Source organism: Oncorhynchus clarkii, unplaced genomic scaffold, assembly GCF_045791955.1.
Source record: "Oncorhynchus clarkii lewisi isolate Uvic-CL-2024 unplaced genomic scaffold, UVic_Ocla_1.0 unplaced_contig_8679_pilon_pilon, whole genome shotgun sequence".
Lineage (NCBI taxonomy): Eukaryota > Metazoa > Chordata > Actinopteri > Salmoniformes > Salmonidae > Oncorhynchus > Oncorhynchus clarkii.
This window is the reverse complement of record NW_027261076.1, coordinates 169665-180000: the sequence shown is the minus strand read 5'-3', so window position 1 is coordinate 180000 and position 10336 is coordinate 169665. Positions and strand designations below refer to the sequence as shown.

The following is a 10336-nucleotide window of genomic DNA, read 5'->3' as shown; positions in this document are numbered from 1 at the left end:
CTGTTGTATTCTATTATGTTGTATTCTATTCTATTCTATTATATTCTGTTGTATTCTGTTGTATTCTATTATATTCTGTTGTATTCTATTCTGTTGTATTCTATTCTGTTGTATTCTATTCTATTCTGTTGTATTCTATTCTGTTGTATTCTATTGTATTCTGTTGTATTCTATTCTATTCTGTTGTATTCTATTCTGTTGTATTCTATTATATTCTGTTGTATTCTATTATATTCTGTTCTATTCTGTTGTATTCTGTTGTATTCTATTATATTCTGTTGTATTCTATTATGTTGTATTCTATTCTATTCTATTATATTCTGTTGTATTCTGTTGTATTCTATTATATTCTGTTGTATTCTATTCTGTTGTATTCTATTATATTCTGTTGTATTCTATTCTGTTGTATTCTATTCTGTTGTATTCTATTGTATTCTGTTCTATTCTGTTGTATTCTGTTGTATTCTATTATATTCTGTTGTATTCTATTCTGTTGTATTCTATTCTGTTGTATTCTATTATATTCTGTTCTATTCTGTTGTATTCTGTTGTATTCTATTATATTCTGTTGTATTCTATTATGTTGTATTCTATTCTATTCTATTATATTCTGTTGTATTCTGTTGTATTCTATTATATTCTGTTGTATTCTATTCTGTTGTATTCTATTCTGTTGTATTCTATTCTATTCTGTTGTATTCTATTCTGTTGTATTCTATTGTATTCTGTTGTATTCTATTCTATTCTGTTGTATTCTATTCTGTTGTATTCTATTATATTCTGTTGTATTCTATTATATTCTGTTGTATTCTATTCTGTTGTATTCTATTATATTCTGTTGTATTCTATTCTATTCTGTTGTATTCTATTCTATTCTATTATATTCTGTTGTATTCTGTTGTATTCTATTATATTCTGTTGTATTCTATTATATTCTGTTGTATTCTATTCTGTTGTATTCTATTATGTTGTATTCTATTCTATTCTATTCTGTTGTATTCTATTCTATTCTATTATATTCTGTTGTATTCTGTTGTATTCTATTATATTCTGTTGTATTATATTCTATTCTATTCTGTTGTATTCTATTCTATTCTATTATATTCTGTTGTATTCTGTTGTATTCTATTATATTCTGTTGTATTCTATTCTGTTGTATTCTATTCTATTCTATTATATTCTGTTGTATTCTGTTGTATTCTATTATATTCTGTTGTATTCTATTCTGTTGTATTCTATTATATTCTGTTGTATTCTATTCTGTTGTATTCTATTCTGTTGTATTCTATTGTATTCTGTTGTATTCTATTCTATTCTGTTGTATTCTATTGTATTCTGTTGTATTCTATTATATTCTGTTGTATTCTATTCTGTTGTATTCTATTGTATTCTGTTGTATTCTATTCTATTCTGTTGTATTCTGTTGTATTCTATTCTATTCTGTTGTATTCTGTTGTATTCTGTTGTATTATATTCTGTTGTATTCTATTCTGTTGTATTCTATTATATTCTGTTGTATTCTATTATATTCTGTTGTATTCTATTCTGTTGTATTCTATTCTGTTGTATTCTATTGTATTCTGTTGTATTCTATTCTATTGTATTCTATTCTATTCTGTTGTATTATATTCTGTTGTATTCTATTCTGTTGTATTCTGTTGTATTCTGTTGTATTCTATTCTGTTGTATTCTATTCTATTCTGTTGTATTATATTCTGTTGTATTCTATTCTGTTGTATTCTGTTGTATTCTGTTGTATTATATTCTGTTGTATTCTATTCTGTTGTATTCTATTGTATTCTGTTGTATTATATTGTATTCTGTTGTATTCTATTCTATTCTGTTGTATTCTATTGTATTCTGTTGTATTCTATTGTATTCTGTTGTATTCTATTCTGTTGTATTCTATTATATTCTGTTGTATTATATTCTGTTGTATTCTATTGTATTCTGTTGTATTCTGTTGTATTCTGTTGTATTCTATTGTATTCTGTTGTATTCTATTCTGTTGTATTCTATTCTATTCTGTTGTATTCTATTCTGTTGTATTCTATTCTGTTGTATTCTATTGTATTCTGTTGTATTCTATTCTATTCTGTTGTATTCTATTGTATTCTGTTGTATTCTATTGTATTCTGTTGTATTATATTCTGTTGTATTCTATTATATTCTGTTGTATTATATTCTGTTGTATTCTATTCCGTTGTATTCTATTATATTCTGTTGTATTATATTCTGTTGTATTCTATTATATTCTGTTGTATTCTATTGTATTCTGTTGTATTCTATTATATTCTGTTGTATTCTATTCTGTTGTATTCTATTATATTCTGTTGTATTCTATTCTGTTGTATTATATTCTGTTGTATTCTATTCTATTCTGTTGTATTCTATTGTATTCTGTTGTATTCTATTCTATTCTGTTGTATTCTATTCTGTTGTATTCTATTCTGTTGTATTCGATTCTATTCTGTTGTATTCGATTGTATTCTGTTGTATTCTATTCTATTCTGTTGTATTCTATTGTATTCTGTTGTATTCTATTCTATTCTGTTGTATTCTATTGTATTCTGTTGTATTCTATTCTGTTGTATTATATTCTGTTGTATTCTATTCTATTCTGTTGTATTCTATTCTATTCTGTTGTATTCTGTTGTATTCTATTCTATTCTGTTGTATTCTATTGTATTCTGTTGTATTCTATTCTGTTGTATTATATTCTGTTGTATTCTATTCTATTCTGTTGTATTCTATTGTATTCTGTTGTATTCTATTCTATTCTGTTGTATTCTATTCTGTTGTATTATATTCTGTTGTATTCTATTCTATTCTGTTGTATTCTATTGTATTCTGTTGTATTCTATTCTATTCTGTTGTATTCTATTCTGTTGTGTTCTATTCTGTTGTATTCTATTCTATTCTGTTGTATTCTATTCTGTTGTATTATATTCTGTTGTATTCTATTCTATTCAGTTGTATTCTATTGTATTCTGTTGTATTCTATTCTATTCTGTTGTATTATATTCTATTCTGTTGTATTCTGTTCTATTCTGCTGTATTCTATTTTATTCTGTTGTATTCTATTCTATTCTGTTCTATTCTGTTGTATTCTATTCTGTTGTATTCTATTCTATTCTGTTGTATTCTATTCTGTTGTATTCTGTTGTATTCTATTCTGTTGTATTCTATTCTATTCTGTTGTATTCTATTCTGTTGTATTCTATTCTGTTCTATTCTGTTGTATTCTATTCTGTTGTATTCTATTCTGTTGTATTCTATTCTGTTGTATTCTATTTTGTTGTATTCTATTCTGTTGTATTCTATTCTGTTCTATTCTGTTGTATTCTATTCTGTTCTATTCTGTTGTATTCTATTCTGTTGTATTCTATTCTGTTGTATTCTATTCTGTTGTATTCTATTCTATTCTGTTGTATTCTATTTTGTTGTATTCTATTCTGTTGTATTCTATTCTGTTGTATTCTATTCTATTCTGTTGTATTCTATTCTGTTGTATTCTGTTGTATTCTATTCTGTTGTATTCTATTCTATTCTGTTGTATTCTATTATGTTGTATTCTATTCTGTTCTATTCTGTTGTATTCTATTCTGTTGTATTCTATTCTGTTGTATTCTATTCTGTTGTATTCTATTCTATTCTGTTGTATTCTATTCTATTCTGTTGTATTCTGTTCTATTCTGCTGTATTCTATTTTATTCTGTTGTATTCTATTCTATTCTGTTCTATTCTGTTGTATTCTATTCTGTTGTATTCTGTTGTATTCTATTCTGTTGTATTCTATTCTATTCTGTTGTATTCTATTCTGTTGTATTCTGTTGTATTCTATTCTGTTGTATTCTATTCTGTTGTATTCTGTTCTGTTGTATTCTATTCTGTTGTATTCTATTATATTCTGTTGTATTCTATTCTGTTGTATTCTATTCTGTTGTATTCTATTCTGTTGTATTCTATTATATTCTGTTGTATTCTATTCTGTTGTATTCTATTCTGTTGTATTCTATTCTGTTGTATTCTATTCTATTCTGTTGTATTCTATTCTGTTGTATTCTATTCTATTCTGTTGTATTCTATTCCGTTTTGTTCTATTTTACCCATAAGATAGCAGATTTCATTTGAAAGGCTGTGACTGCTCCTCTCCAATAATCAGCTGACATACAACATACTCCCACTGGCTGGTTGAACCATCTGTCTGTCATAAATCCAAGTGTTGCATATGTATAGCTAAAGAGTCAATAAATAAAACAGCTGTTTAGAGCCATTGAGGAACTACACAGTCCAGTGATCCTAAGAGGACTATTTCCACTCCAGGGTTATTATCTCAGTGGTGCCCCCTTGGGACATCTGATCTGGGGCCGCTCTTTAAAGTCAATGGTCCTTAGATCATGTTCTCAGAGGACCACTATGGGGACTGTCTAGGAGTCTCTGTTCAGTCTCTTACTGAAGATAGCCTGCGCTACTGTTCTCTCTCCACTGGGGATACGTGATAAGAATTAAGACGTGCTCAAGTCATGGTCCGATCTGCATTTTTCTACATTGTACACTAGATGTCACTCTTGTTCAATTATCTGTAGGGTCTCTATCTATTGAAAACCACTGTTGTCTTGTAGGGTCTCTATCTATTGTAGGGTCTCTATCTATTGAAAACCACTGTTGTCTTGTAGGGTCTCTATCTATTGTAGGGTCTCTATCTATTGAAAACCACTGTTGTCTTGTAGGGTCTCTATCTATTGTAGGGTCTCTATCTATTGAACCACTGTTGTCTTGGAGGGTCTCTATCTATTGAAACACTGTTGTCTTGTAGGGTCTCTATCTATTGAAACACTGTTGTCTTGTAGGGTCTCTATCTATTGAACCACTGTTGTCTTGTAGGGTCTCTATCTATTGTAGGGTCTCTATCTATTGAAAAACACTGTTGTCTTGTAGGGTCTCTATCTATTGAAACACTGTTGTCTTGTAGGGTCTCTATCTATTGAACCACTGTTGTCAAGTAGGGTCTCTATCTATTGAAACACTGTTGTCTTGTAGGGTCTCTATCTATTGAAACACTGTTGTCTTGTAGGGTCTCTATCTATTGTAGGGTCTCTATCTATTGAAACACTGTTGTCTTGTAGGGTCTCTATCTATTGAAAAACACTGTTGTCTTGTAGGGTCTCTATCTATTGAAAACCACTGTTGTCTTGTAGGGTCTCTATCTATTGTAGGGTCTCTATCTATTGAACCACTGTTGTCTTGTAGGGTCTCTATCTATTGAAACACTGTTGTCTTGTAGGGTCTCTATCTATTGAAACACTGTTGTCTTGTAGGGTCTCTATCTATTGTAGGGTCTCTATCTATTGAAACACTGTTGTCTTGTAGGGTCTCTATCTATTGAAAAACACTGTTGTCTTGTAGGGTCTCTATCTATTGAAAACCACTGTTGTCTTGTAGGGTCTCTATCTATTGTAGGGTCTCTATCTATTGAACCACTGTTGTCTTGTAGGGTCTCTATCTATTGAAACACTGTTGTCTTGTAGGGTCTCTATCTATTGAAACACTGTTGTCTTGTAGGGTCTCTATCTATTGTAGGGTCTCTATCTATTGAAACACTGTTGTCTTGTAGGGTCTCTATCTATTGAAAAACACTGTTGTCTTGTAGGGTCTCTATCTATTGAAAAACACTGTTGTCTTGTAGGGTCTCTATCTATTGAAACACTGTTGTCTTGTAGGGTCTCTATCTATTGAAACACTGTTGTCTTGTAGGGTCTCTATCTATTGAAACACTGTTGTCTTGTAGGGTCTCTATCTATTGAAACACTGTTGTCTTGTAGGGTCTCTATCTATTGAAACACTGTTGTATTGTAGGGTCTCTATCTATTGTAGGGTCTCTATCTATTGAACCACTGTTGTCTTGTAGGGTCTCTATCTATTGAAACACTGTTGTCTTGTAGGGTCTCTATCTATTGAAACACTGTTGTCTTGTAGGGTCTCTATCTATTGAACCACTGTTGTCTTGTAGGGTCTCTATCTATTGAACCACTGTTGTCTTGTAGGGTCTCTATCTATTGAAACACTGTTGTCTTGTAGGGTCTCTATCTATTGAAACACTGTTGTCTTGTAGGGTCTCTATCTATTGAACCACTGTTGTCTTGTAGGGTCTCTATCTATTGAAACACTGTTGTCTTGTAGGGTCTCTATCTATTGAAACACTGTTGTCTTGTAGGGTCTCTATCTATTGAAACACTGTTGTCTTGTAGGGTCTCTATCTATTGTAGGGTCTCTATCTATTGAAACAATGTTGTCTTGTAGGGTCTCTATCTATTGAAACACTGTTGTCTTGTAGGGTCTCTATCTATTGAACCACTGTTGTCTTGTAGGGTCTCTATCTATTGAACCACTGTTGTCTTGTAGGGTCTCTATCTATTGTAGGGTCTCTATCTATTGAAACACTGTTGTCTTGTAGGGTCTCTATCTATTGAAAAACACTGTTGTCTTGTAGGGTCTCTATCTATTGAAAACCACTGTTGTCTTGTAGGGTCTCTATCTATTGAAACACTGTTGTCTTGTAGGGTCTCTATCTATTGTAGGGTCTCTATCTATTGAAACACTGTTGTCTTGTAGGGTCTCTCTCTATTGAAAAACACTGTTGTCTTGTAGGGTCTCTATCTATTGAAACACTGTTGTCTTGTAGGGTCTCTATCTATTGAACCACTGTTGTCTTGTAGGGTCTCTATCTATTGAAACACTGTTGTCTTGGAGGGTCTCTATCTATTGAAACACTGTTGTCTTGTAGGGTCTCTATCTATTGAAACACTGTTGTCTTGTAGGGTCTCCATCTATTGAACCACTGTTGTCTTGTAGGGTCTCCATCTATTGAACCACTGTTGTCTTGTAGGGTCTCTATCTATTAGGGTCTCTATCTATTGAAACACTGTTGTCTTGGAAGGTCTCTATCTATTGAAACACTGTTGTCTTGTAGGGTCTCCATCTATTGAACCACTGTTGTCTTGTAGGGTCTCTATCTATTGAAACACTGTTGTCTTGTAGGGTCTCTATCTATTGAAACACTGTTGTCTTGTAGGGTCTCCATCTATTGAACCACTGTTGTCTTGTAGGGTCTCTATCTATTGTAGGGTCTCTATCTATTGAACCACTGCTGTCTTGTAGGGTCTCTATCTATTGAAACACTGTTGTCTTGTAGGGTCTCTATCTATTGAAACACTGTTGTCTTGTAGGGTCTCCATCTATTGAAACACTGTTGTCTTGTAGGGTCTCTATCTATTGAACCACTGTTGTCTTGTAGGGTCTCTATCTATTGAAACACTGTTGTCTTGTAGGGTCTCTATCTATTGAAACACTGTTATCTTGTAGGGTCTCTATCTATTGAAACACTGTTGTCTTGTAGGGTCTCCATCTATTGAAACACTGTTGTCTTGTAGGGTCTCTATCTATTGAACCACTGTTGTCTTGTAGGGTCTCTATCTATTGTAGGGTCTCTATCTATTGAACCACTGTTGTCTTGTAGGGTCTCTATCTATTGAAACACTGTTGTCTTGTAGGGTCTCTATCTATTGAAACACTGTTGTCTTGTAGGGTCTCTATCTATTGTAGGGTCTCTATCTATTGAAACACTGGAGACTTGGTGGGCCTCTATCTATTGGAACACTGTTGTCTTGTAGGGTCTCTATCTATTGGAGGGTCTCTATCTATTGGAGGGTCTCCATCCCTTAGTTTATACAGGCAGCCCAGTTCTGACCCTTTTTCCCAATTATTGGCAAAAGATCTGATCTGATTGGTCAAAATAACAATTAGTGGGGAAATATGAGGTACAAATCTGTCGTTCTGCCCCTGAACAGGCAGTTCCTAGACTGTTCCTAGGGCCGTCATTGAAAATAAGAATTTGTTCTTAACTGACTTGCCTAGTTCAATAAAGGTTAAAAAATAAAACATCCCCACTAGATGTCGGTCTCTCCCTGTCTTGACCAGCGGTGGAAAATTAACTCAGTGCTCATACTTGAGTAAAAGTAAAGATACCTTCATAGAAAATAACTCACGTAAAAGTGAAAGTCACCCGGTGAAAAACTACTCGAGTAAAAGTCTAAAAATAGTTGGTTTTAAATATACTTTAGTATCAAAAATAAAAGTGTAAATCTTATCACCGTGTTTATATTAAGCCAACCAGACGGCAGCATTGTCTTTGTTTTAAAGGATATCCAGGGGCTCACTCCAACACGCATTTAAAACTACGAAGCATTTGCGTTGTTTAGTGAGTCCGTCAGATCAGAGGCGGCGGGGAGAAGTGCGTGAATTGGACAGTTGTCCTGTCCTGCTAAGCATTCAAAATGTAACGAGGACTTTTGGGTGTCAAGGAAAATGTACGGACTAAAAAGTACATTATTTTCTTTAGGAATATAGTGAGGTAAAAGTAAAAGTTGTAAAAAATATATATAAAGTACAGATACCCCAAAACAACTACTTACAGTAAGTAGTACTTTAAAGTGTTTTTACTTAATTACTTTACACCTCTGGTCGAGTGGTTTCATAGTTTTACTTCTACTAAAAGAGAAGTCTTCCATACTGACTGAGGGAAGTCACAAACTCTGTCCGTGAAGAGTTAACTTTTCAGCAATATTCTGCTGCCTCCCCAGTCCGTCTCCTCCTCCTCCTCTTCTCCTCCCACACAACTCCAGCCATTTAAACAAAACCGTTACATTTGTACTGTTGTTATTTTTTTCCATTTCCTGGATTCGCCAAGTCCGTTGGAGTTCCACCCAGGCGCGCAGGGGGAGAGAGATGGCACACAGTGAGAACCAACAGTCGTCCTTTTCTGATATAATAGAATTAAACGTCGGCGGGCAAGTGTATGTAACTCGACATGCAACTTTAGTCTCCGTCCCAAACTCTCTCCTGTGGACTATGTTCGCACAGAAGAGCCCTACAGAACTACCGAAAGACAGCAAAGGACGCTACTTCTTTGACCGGGATGGATTTCTGTTCAGGTATATTCTGGATTATCTGCGGGAAAGGGACATCGTTCTACCGGACTTCTTTAAGGAGAGGGGTCGGTTACAGAAGGAGGCAGAGTTCTTCCAGCTGCACGAGCTCGCACAGCGCCTCAGACCGGCAGCGAGTAAAGATAACTCTCTCGGGGACGAGCTGTGCGCCCATGGGGACCCGGAAGAGGCTTCTCTCGCGTGCGCTCTGGGTAGTAGCAGCATCACCACGACCGCGGTGAGCAGCCCGACTCCGAGTCTTCGCTCCCCGTTCCAGAAGCATGGCTATATTACCATTGGTTACCGGGGCTCCTACACCATCGGGAGGGATATTCAAACGGACGCCAAGTTCAGGCGAGTGGCCAGAATAACGGTTTGCGGAAAGACGTCCCTGGCCAAAGAAGTTTTCGGTGAGACTCTGAATGAGAGCAGAGACCCGGACAAACCACCTGAGAGGTACACCTCCCGGTACTATCTGAAGTATAACTTTCTCGAGCAGGCGTTCGACAGGCTCGCGGAGGTCGGGTTCCGCATGGTGGCTTGCAGCTCCACGGGCACGTGCGCGTACGCGAGCAGCGACCCGAACGAGGACAAAATCTGGACCAGCTACACCGAATACGTGTTCTCCCGGGACTGAACAACCCGTTACCGGGCCGCTAGGTAGCTTTACCTGAGGGTACTGGGACAGTGACGTCACGTGATGCTCACCTGTACGGTAGAGAGACTACCTGCAGAAATGTGAAAACTCCTCTATCTTCTCTATATGTCCCATCTGATTATGGGAAAGGTTAAAGGTTACTGAGGATTATTCTGAAAGTATATGGACATATTGGTTGTTGTTTTGCCCAGGCCTATGTACGTCTAATGGAGGTATGTTTCATGTTGCAGACCAGTCTATATTATACAGTTATACGACTGTTGTGACAGAATGCTCTCAATGTGTTTATACTAACATTAACACACACACACACACACACACACACACACACACACACACACACACACACACACACACACACACACACACACACACCTTAAGTTGTGGGATCTTGTTTTTAACCCTGCAGAACGTTGCGTTTGGATTTGTGTTTGTTGGAATTCAGTATTAAAAATCATGACCACTTTGCTGCTGCTTGGTCTCATTCCTCTAACGATGGACCTAACACATTTAGACACACACACACACACACACACACACACACACACACACACACACACACACACACACACCACACCAACATTTACACACACACACACACCACACCAACATTTACACACACACACACACACACCACACTAACATTTACACACACACACACCACACCAACATTTACAAACACACACCACAC

General features: G+C 35.2%; 1 protein-coding gene across 1 annotated transcript; it reads left to right on the top strand.

The window, feature by feature from the left end:
* The first annotated feature begins 8699 nt into the window (after positions 1 to 8699).
* On the top strand, positions 8700 to 10097 carry LOC139404669 (BTB/POZ domain-containing protein KCTD12-like). The gene has a single exon (XM_071147273.1). The coding sequence runs from the start codon at positions 8788 to 8790 to the stop codon at positions 9622 to 9624; it is 837 nt and encodes a 278-aa protein (XP_071003374.1). The 5' UTR covers positions 8700 to 8787; the 3' UTR covers positions 9625 to 10097.
* Positions 10098 to 10336: the final 239 nt, after the last annotated feature.

Excerpts from the sequence above, each read along its gene's own strand:
- LOC139404669 (XM_071147273.1), top strand. The coding sequence starts at position 8,788 with ATGGCACACAGTGAGAACCAACAGTCGTCCTTTTCTGATATAATAGAA.